General features: G+C 52.2%; 2 protein-coding genes and 1 long non-coding RNA gene across 9 annotated transcripts in view; 2 read left to right on the forward strand and 1 right to left on the reverse strand.

Moving 5' to 3' along the window:
* The window catches only part of NCAPD2 (non-SMC condensin I complex subunit D2), a 37,526-nt gene extending 23,108 nt beyond the window's left edge, over window positions 1-14,418 (forward strand). For all 5 annotated transcript variants that reach the window (XM_005569908.5, XM_045364598.3, XM_065523615.2 and 2 more), the window contains 19 exons: window positions 3,158-3,282; window positions 4,288-4,527; window positions 5,311-5,485; window positions 5,743-5,827; window positions 8,076-8,209; window positions 8,562-8,694; window positions 8,781-8,865; window positions 8,942-9,109; window positions 9,380-9,552; window positions 10,269-10,380; window positions 10,460-10,583; window positions 10,665-10,820; window positions 11,171-11,348; window positions 11,437-11,531; window positions 11,991-12,071; window positions 12,252-12,435; window positions 13,168-13,294; window positions 13,398-13,553; window positions 13,799-14,418. In XM_005569908.5, the coding sequence (XP_005569965.3) occupies window positions 3,158-3,282; window positions 4,288-4,527; window positions 5,311-5,485; window positions 5,743-5,827; window positions 8,076-8,209; window positions 8,562-8,694; window positions 8,781-8,865; window positions 8,942-9,109; window positions 9,380-9,552; window positions 10,269-10,380; window positions 10,460-10,583; window positions 10,665-10,820; window positions 11,171-11,348; window positions 11,437-11,531; window positions 11,991-12,071; window positions 12,252-12,435; window positions 13,168-13,294; window positions 13,398-13,553; window positions 13,799-13,884 (2,617 nt within the window). In that variant the 3' untranslated portion in view covers window positions 13,885-14,418. The remainder of the gene's footprint in view (window positions 1-3,157; window positions 3,283-4,287; window positions 4,528-5,310; window positions 5,486-5,742; window positions 5,828-8,075; window positions 8,210-8,561; window positions 8,695-8,780; window positions 8,866-8,941; window positions 9,110-9,379; window positions 9,553-10,268; window positions 10,381-10,459; window positions 10,584-10,664; window positions 10,821-11,170; window positions 11,349-11,436; window positions 11,532-11,990; window positions 12,072-12,251; window positions 12,436-13,167; window positions 13,295-13,397; window positions 13,554-13,798) is intronic.
* On the reverse strand, window positions 6,247-16,227 carry LOC123567446 (uncharacterized). The gene is made up of 2 exons (XR_006690376.3): window positions 15,933-16,227; window positions 6,247-8,334 (listed from the first exon to the last, which is right to left on the reverse strand). It is a non-coding gene; the product is annotated as an uncharacterized lncRNA (long non-coding RNA).
* A 722-nt stretch (window positions 16,228-16,949) lies between these two features.
* GAPDH (glyceraldehyde-3-phosphate dehydrogenase) lies at window positions 16,950-20,855 on the forward strand. 3 transcript variants are annotated; one of them, XM_074006168.1, is made up of 9 exons: window positions 16,950-17,094; window positions 17,267-17,312; window positions 18,988-19,087; window positions 19,169-19,275; window positions 19,398-19,488; window positions 19,579-19,694; window positions 19,782-19,863; window positions 20,068-20,480; window positions 20,588-20,855. In XM_074006168.1, exons 2-9 carry the CDS (start codon window positions 17,284-17,286, stop codon window positions 20,655-20,657), a joined length of 1,008 nt encoding a protein of 335 aa, XP_073862269.1. In that variant the 5' UTR covers window positions 16,950-17,094; window positions 17,267-17,283; the 3' UTR covers window positions 20,658-20,855. The 3 variants fall into 3 exon arrangements, with proteins under 3 accessions (XP_073862269.1, XP_073862270.1, XP_005569969.1); XM_074006169.1 differs by having other exon boundaries at window positions 16,950-17,002; window positions 17,267-17,820; window positions 18,621-19,087; XM_005569912.4 differs by having other exon boundaries at window positions 16,950-17,002.
* Window positions 20,856-20,950: the final 95 nt, after the last annotated feature.

Here is a 20,950-nt window from a genome sequence, read left to right on the forward strand (position 1 = left end):
CCTCGGCCTCCCAAAGTGCTGAGATTACAGGCGTGAACCACTGTGCCCAGTTAATTTTTATATTCTCGGTAGAGATGGAGTTTTGCCAAGTTGTGCAGGCTGGTCTCGAACTCCTGGGCCCAAGCAATCCGCCTGCCTCGGCCTCCCGAAGTGTCAAGATTACAGGCATGAGCCACCAGGCCCAGCCTGAAGAAGGCTTCTTCTCAGGTTAAAGATTTTGCCCCTCCTTCAGAAATCCTCAGCAGTAAATGCTGGAGCTTAAGTTCTTAATAACTAAGTTTTTTGCCTCACAACCAGCAGCTTTTCCTCTCTGCTTTTTATATTGTCTGCCTTAAGTTTGTACAACTTTTTATGGTTTCTTCACACAATTTTGGAGGTAGCTGATATTATCAGATTGTCTTCCCCATTTTGCAGATAAGGAGAAACAGAGATCAAGTTAGATAACTTGACCGTCACAAACAGCTAAGTAAATAGCAGAGCTGGCCCCAAGTATTCAGATTACAAATCTAGAGTTGTATTGCTTCCAGTTACAAATTTAAACAGTCTGGGCGCGGTGGCTCATGCCTGTAATCCCAGCACTTTGGGAGGCCAGGCGGGCGGATCACAAGGTCAGGAGATCGAGAGCATCCTGCCCAACATAGTGCAACCCCGTCTCTACTAAAAATACAAAAATTAGGCCGGGCGCGGTGGCTCAAACCTGTAATTCCAGCACTTTGGGAGGCCGAGACGGGTGGATCACGAGGTCAGGAGATCGAGACCATCCTGGCTAACACGGTGAAACCCCGTCTCTACTAAAAATACAAAAAACTAGCCGGGCGAGGTGGCGGGCGCCTGTAGTCCCAGCTACTCGGGAGACTAAGCCAGGAGAATGGCGTAAACCTGGGAGGCGGAGCTTGCAGTGAGCTGAGATCCGGCCACTGTACTCCAACCTGGGCGGCAGAGTGAGACTCCGTCTCAAAAAAAAAAAAAAAAAAAAAAAAAATTAGCTGGGCGTGGTGGTGGGCGCCTGTAATCCCAGCTACTCAGGAGGCTGAGGCAGGAGAATCGTCTGAACTCAGGAGGCGGAGGTTGTAGTGAGCCGAGATCAGTGCATTGTACTCCAGCCTGGGTCACAGGGCAAGACTCCGTCTCAAAAAAATAAATAAATAAATAAAATTAAATAAATAAATAAACATACATTGGTACAAAACTTACTTTTTGTTTTTTCTTTTTTTTTTTTTTTAATGGAGTCAGGGCCTCACTGTGTTGCCCAGGCTGAACTTGAACTTCTGGGTTGATGTGATCCTCCTACATTAGCCTCCCAAGTACTAACTTGGACTATAGGTACATGTCACCACACTTGGCTTAGAACAAAACTTTTTTGAATTTTTTTTTTTTTTTTTTGAGACAAGGTTTCACTCTGTCACCTAGGTTGGAGAACAGTGGCACAATCAGAGCTCATTGCAGCCTCCACCTCCCAGGCTCATATGTTCCTCCCACCTCAGCCTCCCTGGTAGCTAGGACTATAGGTGTACGCCACAATGCCTGGCTAAGTTTTTTGTATTTGTTTTTTTGTTGTTGTTGTTAGAGATGGGGTTTTGCCATGTTTCCCAGGCTGGTCTCGAACTCCTAGACTCAAGGGATATACCCACCTCGGCCTCTCAAAGTGCTGGGATTACAAGCGTGAGCCACCGTGCCTGACTTAAATGATTTTTAAATTTTGTTAAAAGTGGAAATATATTTTAAAAAATAAGCGATTCTCCTGCCTCAGCCTCTCAAGTAGCTGGGATTACAGGTACACACCACCATGCCTGGCTTTTGCCAGCCTGGGCAACATGGAAGAAGAAAACATGTAGATAAGCAGTCAAACATGTATTCTTTTTTCCCCCTTTTACATGACTGATAGAATTCTGTACCCACTGATCTACCATCTTGTTTTTTTCACTTAACTATGTGTCTCAGTGGTTTTTAAAAATACTTATGGCTGGGCGCAGTGGCTTATGCCTGTAATCCCAGCTACTTGGGAGGCTGAGGCAGGAGAATTGCTTGAACCCAGAAGGCAGAGGTTGCAGTGAGCTGAGATTGCTCCACTACACTCTACCCTGGGTAACAGAGCAAGACTCCATCTCAAAAAAAAAAAAAAGAAATTTATAGATGGCCGGGTGCAGTGGCTCACACTTGTAATCCCAGCACTTTGGGAGCCCAAGGCTGGTGGATCTCTTGAGGCCAGGAGTTTGAGGCCAGCCTGGCCAACATGGCGAAACCCCATCTCTACTAAAATTACAAAAATTGGCCAGTTGTGGTGGCACATACCTGTAATCCTAGCTATTCGGGGAGCTGAGGCATGAGAATCACTTGAACCTAGGAAGCAGAGGTTATAGTGAGCCAAGATCATGCCACTACACTTCAGCCTGGGTGACAACAATACTCTGTCTCTAAAAAAAAAAAAAATATATATATATATATATATATATTTATATATATATGTGTATATATATATATACATAGTTTCCCACTTTCGTCTTTTTTTGAGAGAGAGAGTGTCTCACTCTGTTGCCCATGCTGGAGTACAGTGGTATGATCACAACTCACTGCAGCTTTGATCTCTCAGGCTCCAGTGATCCTCCCACCTCAGCTCCCTCGAGTAGCTGAGCCCACAAGCACACACCATCACACCCGGCTAACTTTTTTCACTTTTTATATAGATGGGTCTTCCTGTGCTGCCCAGACTGATCTCGAACTCCTGGGCTCACGTGTCCCCATTATTTTTTATGACTACATAGAATCTTACTGTCTGGATGTGCCCGAATTAACTAATTATTGAAAGTTTATTGTTTCTAAACTTAGGAAAAGTTTTAAACAGGTGTTCGGAGTAGGTTTATGATTTTAAAACGTTAAAAAGCCTTATTGGAGTTTTTTTGAAGACTGTAGTAATGCCTTGTAGCTTCAGAAATAAGAAAAATGTTTGCAGATGGGCAGTCGGGGGAAAAAAATAGGAAAGGTGTTTTGAGCCCTACCCCTTAGCAGGTGCTGTAACAACTTTTTAAGCATGTTAAGTGCTCCTTTTCTCTGGGCAGTAGGTCCAGGGACTTGATGGAATCGTGAGGTAAACTCCTTTACGAAAGGCTGCAGTGACATTCTTCTGGGTGCTGACAGGCTGGTGTTCGTGTTCTTTCAGGCAGGCCATCACTCTCACTCGAGAAGCCACAGGCCACTTCCAGGAGTCCGAACCCTTCAGTCATATAGACCCAGAGGAGTCAGAGGAGACCAGGCTCTTGAATATCTTAGGACTTATCTTCAAAGGTAATCATTTTCCTTCTTCAGTCAATAAATAACACATGTCAACTAGTATTTACTGAGCATTTACTTTATGCCATCATTGGCCTGGTTAACAGAACCTGGTGCTGAAGATCCCAGAGATGAATTGGCATTGCCTTTGCTCTGGAATGGAAGCAGCCCACAGGCCTAAGATTGATAGTCACAGGGTGACTGTCCAGACCATAGAGGACTTTAGGTATGGTTTTTGAGAAATTAAGATATTTTAGAGTAAGTTCTAATTTCATATCTTCACATTGTGAAAAGAGATATCCAGGGCCAGAGGTGGTGGCTTATGCCTGTAATCCTAGCACTTTGGGAGGCCAAGGCAGGAGGATTGCTTGAGCCCAGGAGTTCAAAATCACCCTGAGCAACATGACAAAACCCCCATCTCTATAAGAGATACCAGAAAAAATTAGCCAGGTGTGATAGCATACACTTGTAGTCCCAGTTGCTTAGGAGGCTGAAGTGAGAGAATCACCTGAGCCCAGGGAAGTTGAGGCTGCAGTGAGCGGTGACCATGCCACTGCACAGCCTGGGCAACAGAGTGAGACCCCATCTCAAAAGAAAAAAAGAAGGAAAATAAATAAGTAGGCCAGGCGCGGTGGCTCACGCCTATAATCCCAGCACTTTGGGAGGCCGAGGCGGGCAAATCACGAGGTCAGGAGATCGAGACCATTCTGGCTAACATGGTGAAACCCCGTCTTTACTAAAAAGACAAAAAAGATTAACCAGGCGTGGTGGCGGGTGCCTGTAGTCCCAGCTACTCGGGAGGCTGAGGCAGGAGAATGGCGTGAACCTGGGAGGCGGAGCTTGCAGTGAGCCGAGATCGTGCCGCTGCACTCCAGCCTGGGCGACAGAGCGAGACTCTGTCTCAAAAATAATAATAATAAAATAATAAGTAAGTAAATATCCAGGAATGTTGACAGCTATTGGAGTCCCCTGTATCCCCTTGAACGAAAGAAATCATCCTGTACTTCTCTAACTCCTTAGGCCCAGCAGCTTCCACACAAGAAAAGAATCCCCAGGAGTCTGTAGGAAACATGGTCACAGGACAGACTGTCTGTAAAAATAAGCCCAGTGTGTTGGAGCCTGAGGAGTCCAGGGGAAGTGATGAACTGGTGAAGCAGGAGATGCTGGTGCAGTATCTGCAGGATGCCTACAGCTTCTCCCGGAAGATTACAGCGGCCATTGGCATTACCAGCAAGATGATGTATGAAAACACAACTACAGGTATGCCAGAGTTCCTTTCCGTAAGGACAGCCTTGGGGTTCTTTTGGATTTTTTAATTTTTTAAATTTTTATTAATAATAGATATGGGACCTTCCTTTGTTGCCGAGGCTGGTCTCCAACTCCTGGGCTCAGGCAATTCTTCTGCATCAGCCTCCCAAAGTGCTGGTATTACAGGTGTGAGCCACTGCACCCAGCCATGGATCTTGGAGTTGTTGTCCATATTTTATTGATACATCTATCTCCTCCTTTAAAAGGCAGGGGTTCTCAGTTGGGCACGATGGCTCATGCCTGTAATCCCAACACATTGGGAGGCCAAAGCAGGAGGACAGGTTGAGGCCAGGTGTTCGAGAGCAGCCTGGCAACATAGCAAGACCCCATTGCTACAAAGAAACAAAAATTAGCTGGGCTTGATGGCACACACCTGTAGTTCCAGGTACTCGGAAGCCTGGGCAGGAGGATTGCTTGAGCCCAGGAGTTTGAGGCTATAGTGAGCTGTGGTCATGCCACTGCCCTCTAGCCAGAGCAACAGAATAAGAACCTGTGTCTTAAAAAAAGGAAAAAAAAGGCAGGGGTTCTTTATTTCTATTTGCTTCCTCTAGACACAGCTTATACATTTTAATGCATATAGTATTTCATGATAAGGCCTTACAGGAGGAGTCGACACTCTCAGGGAAAATGAGGAAGGCCTCCATTTGCATCTTGTTACATTCAGAAAGGTTCTGTCTTTAGGTATTGAGGGGGTTTTGCGAAGTAGATGGGTGACATTTGTACATGTTCTCTCAGTGGTGCAGGAGGTGATTGAATTCTTTGTGATGGTCTTCCAATTTGGGGTACCCCAGGCCCTGTTTGGGGTGCGTCGTATGCTGCCTCTCATTTGGTCTAAGGAGCCTGGTGTCCGGGAAGCTGTGCTTAATGCCTTCCGCCAACTCTACCTCAACCCCAAAGGGGACTCTGCCAGGTATATGGGGTACTTTTGCCTTTGCTGACTTTTCCAAGGTCAGCTTCTCACAGGACTTTCCTTGTCTCCTAAAGGAAGAGGTGCATTTCTCCCAAGGAGTTCCAGATCCATAGGCAGTCCATCATAACGGGGCTTAGGGTGGGGCTCGGTTTCCAGGGAGAGCAGTTATTTAACACTGGTGGGATAGCCCTAAGCACTGTTGGCCAAGTTCAGCTTCCCAATCTTATAATGACCGCTGATCTCTGCTGTTCCCACAGAGCCAAGGCCCAGGCTTTGATTCAGAATCTCTCTCTGCTGCTAGTGGATGCCTCGGTTGGGACCATTCAGTGTCTTGAGGAAATTGTAAGGCTTCCTGCTTTCATTTTCTTTATTCATTCAACAAGTATTTTTGGGGTTTTTTGTTTTTTGTTTTGAGATGGAGTCTTGCCCTGTTGCCCAGGCTGGCGTGCAGTGGCGCAATCTTGGCTCACTGCAACCTCTGCCTCCCCGGTTCAAGTGATTCTCCTGCCTCAGCCTCCTGAGTAGCTGGGATTACAGGCATGCGCCACCATGCCTGGCTAATTTTTTGTATCTTTAGTAGAGACAGGATTTCACCATGTTGGCCGGGCTGGTCTTGAACCCTTGACCTCATGATCCACCCGCCTCAACCTCCCAAAGTGCTGGGATTACAGGTGTGAGCCAGCGCGCCTGGCAACAAGTATTATTGAGTTATTACTATGTATTTAGCAATTTACTTAGCCCCAGAAAGAAGTGTAAGACTATTTGCTTTCATGTTCCCAACTTTAAAGGAACCAACAGTCTAGTTAGTAGACAAAAACCACAGAACATTTTTAGAACAATGCAGCAGATAGGTAATAAAGTGCCAGAATAAGTTGTACAGGTAATGGTTGTCACAGCAATAACATAACAACATCACTTATATGGTATTTCATATATGACAGGCACTCACATGTTACAGTAACTTGTTTAATCCTCACGACAGCCCTGTGAGGTAGTATTATCTGCTTTTTACAATGAGAAATCTGAGGCACAGAGAAGTTACTGAACTTGGCTGGTTACAGCTAGTTAGTGGCAAAGTTTGAGATTCAAACTCGGGCAATAAGAGCTCTAGAAAACATACTCTTAACTTCTGTGTTCTACTGAGGGGTACAGAGTAGGAAAGAGAGCGGTTTGGGGTAAGATGGTCAGGAAGCTTCCTGAAGGTGGTAGGACTTAAGCTGGGTCTCAAAAGATGAGTAGGATTTAGAGAATCAGCAAGTAGGGAGGGCATTTCAAACAGAACCCAAGAAAAAGCACAGTTCACATTGTAGAACAAAGAAGATTGTGTTCTGGTTCAAATGATCTGGAAAAGGCCGGGCGTGGTGGCTCATGCCTGTAATCCCAGCACTTTGGGAGGCCGAGGTGGCAGATTACCTGAGGTCTGAGGTCAGGAGTTCGAGACCAGCCTGACCAACATGGCGAAACCCCATCTCTACTGAAAATACAACAAAATTAGCCAGATGTGGTGGTGGCCACCTGTAGTCCCAGCTACTTGGGAGGCTGAGGCAGGAGAGTCACTTGAATCCAGGAGGTGGAGGTAGCAGTGAGCCGAGATTGCACCACTGCACTCCAGCCTGGGTGACAGAGGGAGACTGTCTCAAAAAATAAAAATAAAAATTATCTGGAAAAGATGAGAAAGTTGTGAATGTAGGTTGGAACTAAACTGTGAAAGTCCCTGAATGACTTCATTGTCTAGGACTTTAACTGTGTTAGCCAGGCACCCAGCATTTGAGTGAGACCATTCTGCTTTGTAGCATTTGCACTGTGGGCACAGAGAGTGGAAGTGGCACTGACCTCCAGCTCCCGCTGGGAAGAGCGCTCCTGCCAGCCACATTTTTCTCCTCACTGGGGAAAAGAAAAGAGCCTGGTGGTGGTGATTGGCCACGATGTCATAGGCCAATTACTGGCAAAAGCCCTACAAGAGGCGGGGGAGAGCAGCTGCAAACTGGGGTGCAGCAGAAGTGATGTGGGGAAGCAGAGGCTGAGACCAACCCATGGGACAGGAAGGCCGGTGGAGGCTGCTGCCGTGGGCAGTAACGAGGCGCTGGACTTGGGGATTGGAGAAATCACTACAGAATGGGCTTAACTGAAGACAAATTTTTAAAGGAAAAGTAGTGACTGATTTGTAAAAAAATTAGGTGACTGAAATTTTAAGCCTATGTAACTGATAGAGTGTTGATACCACTGGCAAAATGAAAAGGCAAGGAAGGATGATGGCTTCCATGTTAGACATGTTGAGTTTGTGATAATGGCAAGAAAACCTGTTAGAAATCTCCAGACTTAGAACTATGGACCCACATGGAACTCAAAAGGTCAGTTTCGATATGTCACTTGAATAAAATAGTTTTGGAGGCATGAGAGTGGAAAAGTAGAGAATGGAAAGAGAAGTGCCTCTCAAACCCCTGCCTTACATTTTGAGCCTCCTCTTTCTTTTTCCACTCCTAAGTATTACTTTTTCTACTTCAGGTTCTCAATATCATCTTCAGAAAAGCAGACCAAAGATCAAGGAATTGTTCATTTTTGGCTTGAGCCCTTTTTCTTTTCTCCTTAGCTCTGTGAGTTTGTGCGGAACGATGAGTTGAAACCAGCAGTGACCCAGCTGCTGTGGGAGCGGGCCACCGAGAAGGTCACCTGCTGTCCTCTGGAGCGCTGTTCCTCTGTCATGCTTCTTGGCATGATGGCACGGTGAGGCTCAAATCCAGCAGGCAAAGGGGTGGGAGAGCAAAGGAGGTTCTGAGAAGGCTCCTTTTCCTTCAGTGACATTGTCACAGTGAGGCCCACCTGAGCTCTGCTGTGAGTTATGATGCCACCTAAATGGGAAAGAAAATAGTGAGAGTAGCAGCCCTCTTGCCTAGTAGAAGTAGTGGGATTCAGTAAAGCAACAGGACCCAAGGGGCTGGCCTCGCGCCAGAGCCTCGCTGTAGTGTTCCAAGGCTCTAGACACCACGTGGGCTGCTGGTACCTATCCCTGTTGGCCCTTTCTCCCCGTTGAGTCCAATCCATGACTGCCTTTCACTCTGTGACTTCCTTCCCCTAGAGGAAAGCCAGAAATTGTGGGAAGCAATTTAGACACACTGGTGCGCATAGGGCTGGATGAGAAGTTTCCACAGGACTACAGGCTGGCCCAGCAGGTGTGCCATGCCATTGCCAACATCTCTGACAGGAGAAAGGTATGTGGGGGTGGCTCCAAACTAAGGAGAGTGGAGATCCTTGTGTCCACCCTGTACCCACACCCACGTTGTCTCGTTCTGCACAGCCTTCTCTGGGCAAACGTCAACCCCCCTTCCGGCTGCCTCAGGAACACAGGTTGTTTGAGCGACTGCGGGAGACGGTCACAAAAGGTGAGCTCTCAGGAAAGGCCTTGGGCAGATTTGGGCCCTTTGTTGCAGTGAACAACTTTTCCCTTCTTCTCTGCAGGCTTTGTCCACCCAGACCCACTGTGGATCCCATTCAAAGAGGTGGCAGTGACCCTCATTTACCAACTGGCAGAGGGCCCCGAAGTGATCTGTGCCCAGATATTGCAGGGCTGTGCCAAACAGGCCCTGGAGAAGCTAGAAGAGAAGAGAACCAGTCAGGAGGACCTGAGTAAGTGGGCAGGAGTTGACCCACTGAGACAGCCAGCTTCTGTTTTCCCTGCAGGGCCAGGAGCCACTGCCACCACCACTTTCTGCAACGACCCTTAGTGTACACTGTCTCGTTTTGTCCAAGTTGAAGTTGGGCCAGTTCCCACCCCCAACTCTTACTTCACTAGTTTGAATAGCACGTGAGCAAGGGGAAGATCAGGAAAAATCAGATTCAGGTTTGATGGGACTTAAAAATGTCTCTTTGCCTGCCTTCCCTCTCCCTCTCCTCTAGGGGAGTCCCCCGCAATGCTCCCCACTTTCCTGTTGATGAACCTGCTGTCCCTGGCTGGGGATGTGGCTCTGCAGCAGCTGGTCCACTTGGAGCAGGCAGTGAGTGGAGAGCTCTGTCGGCGCCGAGTTCTCCGGGAAGAACAGGAGCACAAGACCAAAGATCCCAAGGAGAAGGTGTGTGAATGTCCTCAGCACTTCCCAGATTTATTTCATTACCTCAGCTCAGAGCTGAGCTGATCCCCTTCCGGCAATCTGCTCCTCTGCTATTACATGAAGCGAAGAATTTCTGCGTCTCTGTGGCTACTACCCTAGGAAACGTTCGTGTGAACAATGGTGAAACTGTCAGTGATCACCCAGGAAGGAAAGATTTAGGTCAATGCAGAGTGTGGAGTTGGACACCTCAGCATAAGATAGAGGCTTTTTGTCTGAGGCAGGGTTTGTCAGAACATGCACATACCCGCCCGCCTTTTCCATCAGCCTTCGTTGCTGGCCTGGCCCGGGATGGGGCCTGCGTTCTCTCCACTAGAGGCAGTGATGTCTTGCAGACAAATAAGACACAGAGCCTTGCAGCACTGGAGAAAATAAAAGTCTGACCTCTGTGACTTTGAACCATTGTCTGGCATGATCCATCTGTTTACCATACATAGGAAACGATGTGTTCCATGAGGAAGAGGCATAGAAACACACTTTGGCAACTGAAAAACAAATGGGGGCCTCATTGTTTCCCTGTTTAATTCAGGAATCCTTTCTCTTTACAGACACATTTGACAATTCTCTAAATGGTTTTGTAGAATGTGCCCTTCCTCACGTTGTTCATGCCAAATAAAGTATGGGCTGGAATCAAAAATGATGTCTCTGCTTATCCTGATCCCCGCCTTCATTCCCTTTAGAATACGAGCTCTGAGACCACCATGGAGGAGGAGCTGGGGCTGGTTGGGGCAACAGCAGATGACACAGAGGCGGAACTGATCCGCGGCATCTGCGAGATGGAACTGTTGGACGGTGAGAACACTTGCTGCACTCAGCAGTTTCTTCCCAATTGACAGAACCTGTCCCAAACCTGCAGTTCCTCTTCCAACAGGCAGACAGACACTGGCTGCCTTCGTTCCACTCTTGCTTCAAGTCTGCAACAACCCAGGCCTCTATAGCAACCCAGACCTCTCTGCAGCTGCTTCACTTGCCCTTGGCAAGTTCTGCATGATCAGGTAGGCCGTGGGGTTGGTACCACCTTCTCAAGGAAGATGGGGATGAAATGGCTTCCCTGATGATCCTCCTCTTGCTCCTAGTGCCACTTTCTGTGACTCCCAGCTTCGTCTTCTGTTCACCATGCTGGAAAAGTCCCCACTTCCCATTGTCCGGTCTAACCTCATGGTTGCCACTGGGGATCTGGCCATCCGCTTTCCCAATCTGGTGGACCCCTGGACTCCTCATCTGTATGCTCGGTAAGAGACCCCTCACAACGTGGTGGCAGTTCCCAAGAGCTCCGGAGTCTGTTCAGAGTCAGTGTGAGAATCACCAGGGCTCTTCCCCTAGGCTTTGGCATCACGGCGAACATCTGCTTGATACTTGACCTGTACAGGCCCCTGACTAAGAGTCACCCCAGTGGGATTGACACTTCTGGTTAGAAGCTTCACCTCTTTCCCCTACTCCAGCTTTCAACTCTAGACAGCTTTCTGACTGCTTCTGGAGTGGCGGAGCATGGGATAATCGATTCTGGCTGAGGGCCTTTTCTACCAGCGTTAGGGTGTCATCCGGAGGTCTCGGTCCCCATGACCCGCAATTCCATTCCTAGCCTCCGGGACCCTGCTCAGCAAGTGCGGAAAACAGCGGGGCTGGTGATGACCCACCTGATCCTCAAGGACATGGTGAAGGTGAAGGGGCAGGTGAGCGAGATGGCAGTGCTACTCATCGACCCCGAGCCTCAGATTGCTGCCCTGGCCAAGAACTTCTTCAACGAGCTCTCCCACAAGGTGAGAGGCAGCGAGGTACTGAGGGCTTGCTGCAGAGGGAATATGTCGGTCACCTCATCTCCTTAACACGGCTCTCTCTGTCTTACAGGGCAACGCAATCTATAATCTCCTTCCAGATATCATCAGCCGCCTGTCAGACCCCGAGCTGGGGGTGGAGGAAGAGCCTTTCCACACCATCATGAAGTATTGTTCCCCGGGCCTTGGGGCACATTTTCCACATAGCGCAGGCAGAGGAATCAGACACCCCTGTATTTGAATTCCACCTCGGCTACTTTTTAGCTGTACAGCCTTCAGCAATAACTTAGCCTCTTTGTGCCTATTTCCTCTTCTTTTGAGGCTGATGATACTTAACCCTTAGTTCTTGAAAATACTAAATAAGATAAAGTTCCTAACATGGTGGCCGGCATACAGGAGCCCTCACTACCTAGCAGCTGTTCCTGTTCATTTCCATTCACAGTGAAAATTCCTGAGGTGGGGGGTCCTTCTCTGCTGAATGGGGCTCTGCTGAAGGGGAGGGGTGAGGCAGAGGCCGTGGCAGAGAACATCAGGGAAGACTGGGCTGGGGGAGGGTCCAGGGTTGGTCTTAGTGGATGGCAGAGCTGGCCCTGGGCCATCGCACATCCTCATCTCCCCTTCCTGCAGACAGCTCCTCTCCTACATCACCAAGGACAAGCAGACAGAGAGCCTGGTGGAAAAGCTGTGTCAGCGGTTCCGCACAGCCCGGTACGCTGCCCTCCCTGAGGGTTCTTTGTGCGAGCAGGGCCCTGCAGGGGAGAAAGGTCCATCCCCCACCCCTTCCCTGCCGGCACTGTGGCATCCCTGGGACTGGGAAGGCTGATGGGGAAAGTTGAGCCTTTACTGGCTGGATCTCGCGGTTCCTCACAAAGCCCTTGCTGTCTGCAGAACTGAGCGGCAGCAGCGAGACCTGGCCTACTGTGTGTCACAACTGCCCCTCACAGAGCGAGGCCTCCGCAAGATGCTTGACAATTTTGACTGTTTTGGAGACAAACTGTCAGATGAGTCCATCTTCAGTGCTTTTTTGTCAGTTGTGGGCAAGCTGCGACGCTGGGCCAAGCCTGAGGGCAAGGTGAGCAGTGTGGACGCTTCCATGCCTGTCGGGATCCGGGCTGGCTGAGACATCTGCCGACCCTGGGCCACATCCAGCTCTCACAGTCACGTTCCCGTCCGACTTATCCCCAGCTTGGTGCAACCAAATTGCCAGAGTGACCCAAGACCAGATCTTTCTGTCTCCAGTTCTTTCTTTATTACTCCAAAAACACAACCAAAGTAGCATCTCATCCAATTCTTGTTTGTTTGTTTCAGTTTTTCTTTCTTTTTCAGAGCAGTTTTAGGTTCAAAGCAAAATTGAGCAGAAAGTACAGGGAGTCCCCATCTACCCCTTGCTCCTACACATCACAGCCTAACCCACCGTCAACATCCTGCACCAGGGAGGTACATTTGTTACGCTGAACCTACATTGACAACTCATCTCCCAAAGTCATGGTTTACATTGGGGTTCACTGTACGTAATGACACATACCCACCACTGCGATATCATACAGAAGAGTTTTACTGCCCTACAAATCCCCTGCACTCCACCTGTTTATCCCTCTGTCCTCACAACCCCTGATCTTTTTACTGTTGCCATTGCTTTGTCTTTTCCAGAATGTATCACTGGAACGATCCAGCATGGAGCCTTCTCAGCTTGCCTTCTTCGTAATGTGCATTTAAGGCCCTCCATGTCTTCTGTGGCCTTGTTTCTTTTTAATCAGAAGTAACTGTTTTCAAGCCTGCTCTTAATCTCCTTTTCTCCCTCCAGGCTGTAATAGATGAATTTGAGCAGAAGCTTCGGGCCTGTCATACCAGAGGTTTGGATGGGATCGATGAGCTTGAGATTGGCCAGGCAGGTAGCCAGAGAGCCCCAGCAGCCAAGAGGCCATCCACTGGTGCGTGAGGCAAGCTGTACTGGCGGGACCAGACTGGGCCTTCCCCTCCTGCAGTGATTTGTTTCTTCTTCTTTTTTAAATCACATTTTCTTGCCTCTTCTAGTTTCTAGGCACCAACCTCTGGCTTCTACAGCCTCAGACAATGACTTTGTCACACCGGAGCCCCGCCGTACTACCCGTCGGCATCCAAACACCCAGCAGCGAGCTTCCAAAAAGAAACCCAAAGTTGTCTTCTCAAGCGATGAGTCCAGTGAGGAAGGTATGATGCTCCCGCCTGTCCCGGCCCAGAAGGCGCACAGCCAGGGTACGGGGGGCTGCTTTCCACGGGACCTGCTGTGGGGGCCTGAGTGTAGATGCCCTGCCCACTGCCCCAGCAGGGCCTCCTGTACAGCTTGCATTTTATTTCTGCAGGGTGGTGTGGGATTGTCCCACTTGTTCTCTCATATCTATTTTTCACCATCTTTGTGACTCAGCTTTTTCTTATTCCTCTAATTCTTTGCATAGATCTTTCAGCAGAGATGACAGAAGACGAGACACCCAAGAAAACAACCCCCATTCTCAGAGCATCAGCTCGCAGGCGCAGACCCTAGGAGGCGCGCTCCCCGCCGGCGCGGATCCTAGGACTTGTAGGGTGACCTGGAATTCTAATTGTTACCCTTGTAAAATATTTGTCTGTCTTTTAAAAAAAAACAAAAAACAAAACCGCCCGGGTGCAGTGACTCACGCCTGTAATCCCAGCACTTTGGGACACCGAGGCGGGTGAATCACCTGAGGTCTGGAGTTCGAGCCTGACCAACATGGAGAAACCCTGTCTCTACTAAAAATTAAAAATTAGCCAGGCGTGAAGGCGCACACCTGTAATCCCAGCAACTCGGGAGAGTGAGGCAGGAGAATCGCTTGAACCTGGGAGGCAGAGGTTGCAGTGAGCCGAGATCACCCTACTGCACTCCAGCCTGGGCAACAAGAGTGAAACTCCGTCTCAAAAAAAAAGTACATACACGATCTTTAAAATGCAAGGCCTTTCTCTTAAATTAGCCTAATTGAACTGCATTGAGCTGCTTTCACTTTGGAATATGTTTGCCAATCTCCTTGTTTTCTAATGAATAAATGTTTTTATATACTTTTAGACATTTTTTCCTAAGCTTGTCTTTGTTTCATCTTTCACATTAGCCCAGATTCATGCAGCAGAGAGAGGGTTATCAGTGCAAAGAGAGATGAGCGAGCCCAGAGAACTAGGGCCTGTCCCAGGATGGCAGATGAGCTTCCTGCCCTGTCACTGCCACCTTTCCCCTCTCAACCTCCGGACCCTGCACAGTGACCAGCCAGCCTCGGGAGAATTATGCAGTGCCTCGACTCCAGATCAGCGCTTCTGAACGGGGGCAATTTTGCCTGCCAGAGGACATTTGACAACACCTGGGGCCTTTTCTGTTGTCATAGCCTGTGGGGGAAGAATGCTACCAGCATTGGTGGGCAGAGGCCAGGGATGTTGCTAAACAGCCTACAGTGCACAGGGCAGCCCCTCAACAAAGAATTACACAGCCCAAAATGTCAATAGTGTCACAGTTGAGAAAACCTGCTCTAGACCAAGGGTTGCTTTCCTTTGTGTGCCTCACCCCACCCCCACTCGTGTTCCCTAATCCCATCTCCAAAGGCTGGCAGCGGACTGGGCCAGGCTGGTGGCAGGTCAGGTCATGATCCCCTCCAGCTCTGCAGGAGACAAGGTCTGTCTCCCGCATTCCTCACTGGTCCCAGGTCTGCAGGGGGCGCGGGCTATGCTGCAAGCGGGCTGCCCCTGAAGCCTGCCCACCCCTCTCCAGCTCCTCAAGTCGTCTCTGCTGAGTCACCTTAGAACCGGAGGCTGTGAGCTGGCTGTCCTGACCACACTGGTGCCTCTGCTGTCATGACAACAGCACACTACGTCACTAGTGCTCCCTGGGCACCGAGCTCCCTCTTAGCGGGGAGAAGACAGTAATGAAAAATGACAAGCATGAGGCAGAGGGGAAGATGGCGCCCCCAAATCACGCTTGGTGGTGCAGGAGCATGGAGGTGCTCTTAACGCTCTGGATGGGAAAGGGTTAATGGTCCTGGTTGCAGGAATAGCTGAGTCAGAGGTGGGGCTTCCTCCACTCCCCCACCCCACCCTTCCACCATTAAGGACCCTCTTGCCTTGCTCTTGCTACTCTGCTCTGGGTGGTCATTGTGAAAAGCCCGCACCAACCATGCCAATGGCAGCCAGACGAGGACACAGCCTGGTTCTGGGTCCCAGGAGGAAAGGCAATCCCAGAAAGGCAGGGACAAGGACTGGAGTCCTGTGGGTGCCTTTTAAGCAAAGATTATCACCAGGCGGGCTAAACTTAGCAAACGGCTTTTAGCTAGAAGGGCAGGGGGCTGGTGTCAGGTTATGCTGGGCCAGCAAAGAGGCCCAGGATCCCCCTCCCATGCACCTGCTGATGGGCCAAGGCCACCCCACCCCACCCCCTTCCTTACAAGTGTTCAGCACGCTCCCATCCCACACTCACAAACCTGGCCCTCTGCCCTCCTACCAGAGAAATGGATACCCTGTGGGAAGGGGCAGGGGGCCTGTTCCCACCATGTGCCCAAGACCTCTTTTCCCACTTTTTCCCTCTTCTTGACTCACCCTGCCCTCAATATCCCCCAGCGAAGCCAGTGAAGGGGAGTCCCTGGCTCCTGGCTCGCCTGCACGTCCCAGGGCGGGGAGGCACTTCCGCCCTCACGTCCCGCTCTTCGCCCCGGGCTGGATGGAGTGAAAGGCACACTGTCTCTCACCCTAGGCAGCACAGCCCACGGGGCTCCAGGAGTGACTTTGTGGGAGGCCTCTGGGCCCCCACCAGCCATCCTGTCCTCCGCCTGGGGCCCCAGCCCGGGGAGAGCCGCTGGTGCACACAGGGCCTGGATTGTCTGCCCTAATCATCAGGTCCAAGCTACAGGGCTGCAGGACATCGTGACCTTCCGTGTAGAAACCTCCCCCTCAAGCCGCCTCCCGAGCCTCCTTCCTCTCCAGGCCCCCACTGCCCAGTGCCCAGGCCAGGCCTCGGTCCCAGAGAGGCCAGGAGCCAGGAGATGGGGAGGGGGAAGTGGGGGCTGGGAAGGGCCCACGGGCCCCTCCTAGCCCTTTGCTTCAGCTATTCCGGTGTCACTACCGCAGAGCCTCGAGGAGAAGTTCCCCAACTTTCCCGCCTCTCAGCCTTTGAAAGAAAGGGGAGGGGGCAGGCCGCGTGCAGCCGCGAGCCGTGCAGGGCTCGGGCTCCAATTCCCCATCTCAGTCGCTCCCAAAGTCCTGTTTCATCCGTGCGTGTAAGGGCCCCCGTCCTTGACTCCCTAGTCTCCTGCTGCCCACACTCCAGTCCTGGGAAGCAGCACCGATCACCTCCCATCGGGCCAGTCTCAGTCCCTTCCCCCCTCCGTCGGGGCCCACACGCTTGATGCGTGCCCAGTTGAACTAGGCGGCTGCGGAAAAAAAAAAAGAGCAGGGAGAAAGCAGGGCCCCGCTACTCGCGGTTTTACGGGCGCACGTAGCTCAGGCCTCAAGTCCTTGGACTGGGACTGGCTGAGCCCGGCGGGAGGCGGGGTCAGAGTCACCGCCTGCCGCCGCGCCCCCGGGTTTCTATAAATTGAGCCCGCAGCCTCCCCCTGCGCTCTCTGCTCCTCCTGTTCGAGAGTCAGTCGCATTTTCTCTTGCATCGCCAGGTGAAGACGGGCGGAGAGGAGCCCGGAGGCTAGGGACGGGCCTGAAGGCGGCAGGAGCGGGCGTGGGCCGGACGTGTTCGCGCCGCTGCGGGGTGGGCGCGGGCCAGGGTCCGGGTCCGGGCCCGGGCTGCCTCCGCATTGCAGGGGCGGGCGGAGGACGTGATGCGGCGCGGGCTGGGCATGGAGGCTGGTGGGGGGAGGGGAGGGGAGGCGTGGGTGTCGACCGGGACCACTAGGCGCTCACTGTTCTCTCTCTCCGCGCAGCGCATCCCTGAGACACCATGGGGAAGGTGAAGGTCGGAGTCAACGGGTGAGTTCGTGGGTGGCTGGGGGGCCCTGGGCCGCCCGCAAACTGCGTCTACGAGCCTTGCGGGCTCCGGGTCTTTGCTGTCGTATGGGGTAGGGTAGCTGCGTCCGGCAAGGAGAGCTCAAGGTCAGCGCTCGGACCTGGCGGAGCCCCGCACCCAGGCTGTGGCGCCCTGTGCAGCTCCGCCCTTGCGGCGCCATCTGCCCGGGGCCTGCCTTCCCTAGTCCCCAGGACAGGAGGTCCCTACTCCCGCCCGAGATTCCATCCGACCCGGACCCCTAGCTGGGGACGCTTTCTTTCCTTTCGCGCTCTGCGAGGTCACGTGTCGCAGAGGAGCCCCTCCCCCATGGCCTCCGGCACCGCAGGCCCCGGGATGCTAGTGCGCAGCGGGTGCATCCCAGTCCGGAGGCTGCGCCTGCGGTAGAGCGGCCGCCATGTTGCAACCGGGAAGGAAATGAATGGGCCGCCGTTAGGAAACCCTGCCGGTGACTAACCCTGCGCTCCTGCCTCGGTGGGTGGAGTCGCGTGTGGCGGGGAAGTCAGGTGGAGCGAGGCTTCCCGGCCCCTGCTCTCAAGTCGGCCCCTGAGCTGCAAGCCCTATTTCCCCTCCGGGTGATGCTTTTTCTAGATAATTCTCTGGTAAATCAAAGAAGTGGGTTTATGGAGGTCCTCCTGCGTCCCCTCCCTCCAGAGGTGTGGTGGCTGTGGCTTGGTGCCAAGCCGGGGGGAGCTGAGTCATCGGTAGTTGGAAAAGGACATTTCCACCGCAAAATGGCCCCTCTGGCGGTGGCCCCTTTCTGCAGCGGCGGCTCACCTTATGGCCCCCTCTTCCCCTGCCAGCCTAGCGTTGACCCCCCACCCCAAAGGCCAGGCTGTAAATGTCACCCGGAGGATTGGGTGTCTGGGAGCCTCGGGAAACCTGCCCTTCTCCCCATTCCGTCTTCCAGAAACCAGATCTCCCACCGCACCCTGGTCTGAGGATAAATATAGCTGCTGACCTTTCTGTAACTGGGGGCCTGGGCTTGGGCCGTCTCCCATCCCTTCTCCCACACACATGCACACACCTGTGCTCCCACTCCTGAATTCTGGAAAAGAGCTAGGAAAGGACTGGAAGCTTGCAAATTAAAGCCCTGGGACTAGGGGGTTAAAAAACAACTTCCCCTCTTCCCCCGGCCCAATCTCTGTCCCTTTTGTAGGCGGGACTTAGAGAAGGGGTGGGCTTGCCCTGTCCAATTAATTTCTGACCTTTACTCCTGCCCTTTGAGTTTGGTGATGCTGAGTGTACAAATCTTTTCTCCTTAAACGGTGCAGTTTGAAGCTGAGCTAGGCAGCAGCAAGCATTCCTGGGGTGGCATAGTGAGGTGCTGAATGCCACGTGCAAAGCTTGTGCCCAGACTGTGGGTGGCAGTGCCCCACATGGCCGCTTCTCCTGGAAGGGCTTCCTATGACGGGGGGTGTTAGGCAGCAGTGGAGCCTTCAGTTGCAGCCATGCCGTAAAGCCAGGCCAGCCTGGCAGGGGAGCTCAAGGGAGATACAATTCACCTCTTAATGGAGGTAAGGAGATGCTGGGGGTAAGGAGATGCTGCATTCGCCCTCTTAATGGAGAGGTGTCCTAGGGCAGCTCACATACTGTGGAGAAGCCTCCTCTCCTCATGCCTTCTTGCCTCTTGTCTCTTAGATTTGGTCGTATTGGGCGCCTGGTCACCAGGGCTGCTTTTAACTCTGGTAAAGTGGATATTGTTGCCATCAATGACCCCTTCATTGACCTCAACTACATGGTGAGTGCTGCCCCAAAGCTGATGTGGGAGGAGCCACCTGGCTGCCAGGCAGCCCCTTCACACCCTTGCGTATTCCCCCAGGTTTACATGTTCCAGTATGATTCCACCCATGGCAAGTTCCATGGCACCGTGAAGGCTGAGAACGGGAAGCTCGTCATCAATGGAAGCCCCATCACCATCTTCCAGGAGTGAGTGGAAGGCAGTGGGAGAAATGTGCTGTGGGGGGCAGCTAGGGTGGTGCGGCTCCCTTGGGTACATGGTAACCTCGTGTCCCTCAATATGTCCTATCCCTGTCTCCCCCACCCCATAGGCGAGATCCCTCCAAAATCAAGTGGGGCGATGCTGGCGCTGAGTACGTCGTGGAGTCCACTGGCGTCTTCACCACCACGGAGAAGGCTGGGGTGAGTGCAGGAGGGCCCGCGGTAGGGGAAGCTGGCTCAGCCCTGCAGAGGCAGAACCCGGGTTTATAACTGTCTACTTCTCTGCTGTAGGCTCATTTGCAGGGGGGAGCCAAAAGGGTCATCATCTCTGCCCCCTCTGCTGACGCCCCCATGTTCGTCATGGGTGTGAACCATGAGAAGTATGACAACAGCCTCAAGATCGTCAGGTGAGGAAGGCAGGGCCGGTGGAGAAGCGGCCAGCCTGGCACCCTGTGGACACGCTCCCCTGACTTGCGCCCCCTCTTTGTTTGCAGCAACGCCTCCTGCACCACCAACTGCTTAGCACCCCTGGCCAAGGTCATCCATGACAACTTTGGTATCGTGGAAGGACTCATGGTATGAGAGCTGGGGAATGGGACTGAGGCTGCTGCCTTTCTCATGCAGGGCTGGCTCCTCCTCCCGGCCAGGGCTGCATGCAACCCTGGGGGCTGGGCCTTCTGGGGACTGGCTCTCCCATAATTTCCTTTCAAGGTGGGGAGGGAGGTAGAGGGGTGGTGATGTGGGGAGCACTCTGCAGGGCCTCACTCCCTCCTTTTCCAGACCACAGTCCACGCCATCACTGCCACCCAGAAGACTGTGGATGGCCCCTCCGGGAAACTGTGGCGTGATGGCCGCGGAGCTCTCCAGAACATCATCCCTGCCTCTACTGGCGCTGCCAAGGCTGTGGGCAAGGTCATCCCTGAGCTGAACGGGAAGCTCACTGGCATGGCCTTCCGTGTCCCCACTGCCAACGTGTCAGTGGTGGACCTGACCTGCCGTCTGGAAAAACCTGCCAAGTACGATGACATCAAGAAGGTAGTGAAGCAGGCGTCGGAGGGCCCCCTCAAGGGCATCCTGGGCTACACTGAGCACCAGGTGGTCTCCTCCGACTTCAACAGCGACACCCACTCTTCCACCTTCGACGCTGGGGCTGGCATTGCCCTCAATGACCACTTTGTCAAGCTCATTTCCTGGTATGTGGCTGGGGCCAGAGACAGGCTCTTAAAAAGTGGTGCAGAGTCTGGCGCCCTCTGGTGACTGGCTCAGAAAAAGGGCCCTAACGACTCTTTTCATCTTCTAGGTATGACAACGAATTTGGCTACAGCAACAGGGTGGTGGACCTCATGGCCCACATGGCCTCCAAGGAGTAAGACCCCCGGACCACCAGCCCCAGCGAGAGCACAAGAGGAAGAGAGAGGCCCTCACTGCTGGGGAGTCCCTGCCACACTCAGTCCCCCGCCACACTGAATCTCCCCTCACAGTTTCCATGTAGACCCCTTGAAGAGGGGAGGGGCCTAGGGAGCCCCACCTTGTCGTGTACCATCAATAAAATCCCCTGTGCTCAGCCAGTTCTTTGTCCTGTCTTATCCTAGGGTGTAGGGCGGAGGGAAGGGAAGCTGGGCTGTGTCAAGGTGAGACATTCTTGCTGGGAGGGACCTGGTAT

The sequence above is a fragment of the Macaca fascicularis genome, chromosome 11, assembly GCF_037993035.2.
Source record: "Macaca fascicularis isolate 582-1 chromosome 11, T2T-MFA8v1.1".
NCBI classification, from domain to species: Eukaryota; Metazoa; Chordata; class Mammalia; order Primates; family Cercopithecidae; genus Macaca; species Macaca fascicularis.

Excerpts from the sequence above, each read along its gene's own strand:
- GAPDH (XM_074006168.1), top strand. The coding sequence starts at position 17,284 with ATGGGGAAGGTGAAGGTCGGAGTCAACGG. Across the intron at positions 19,489-19,578 it reads CCACCACGGAGAAGGCTGGG|GCTCATTTGCAGGGGGGAGC; the intron begins GTGAGTGCAGGA and ends TCTCTGCTGTAG. Across the intron at positions 20,481-20,587 it reads TTTGTCAAGCTCATTTCCTG|GTATGACAACGAATTTGGCT; the intron begins GTATGTGGCTGG and ends TTCATCTTCTAG.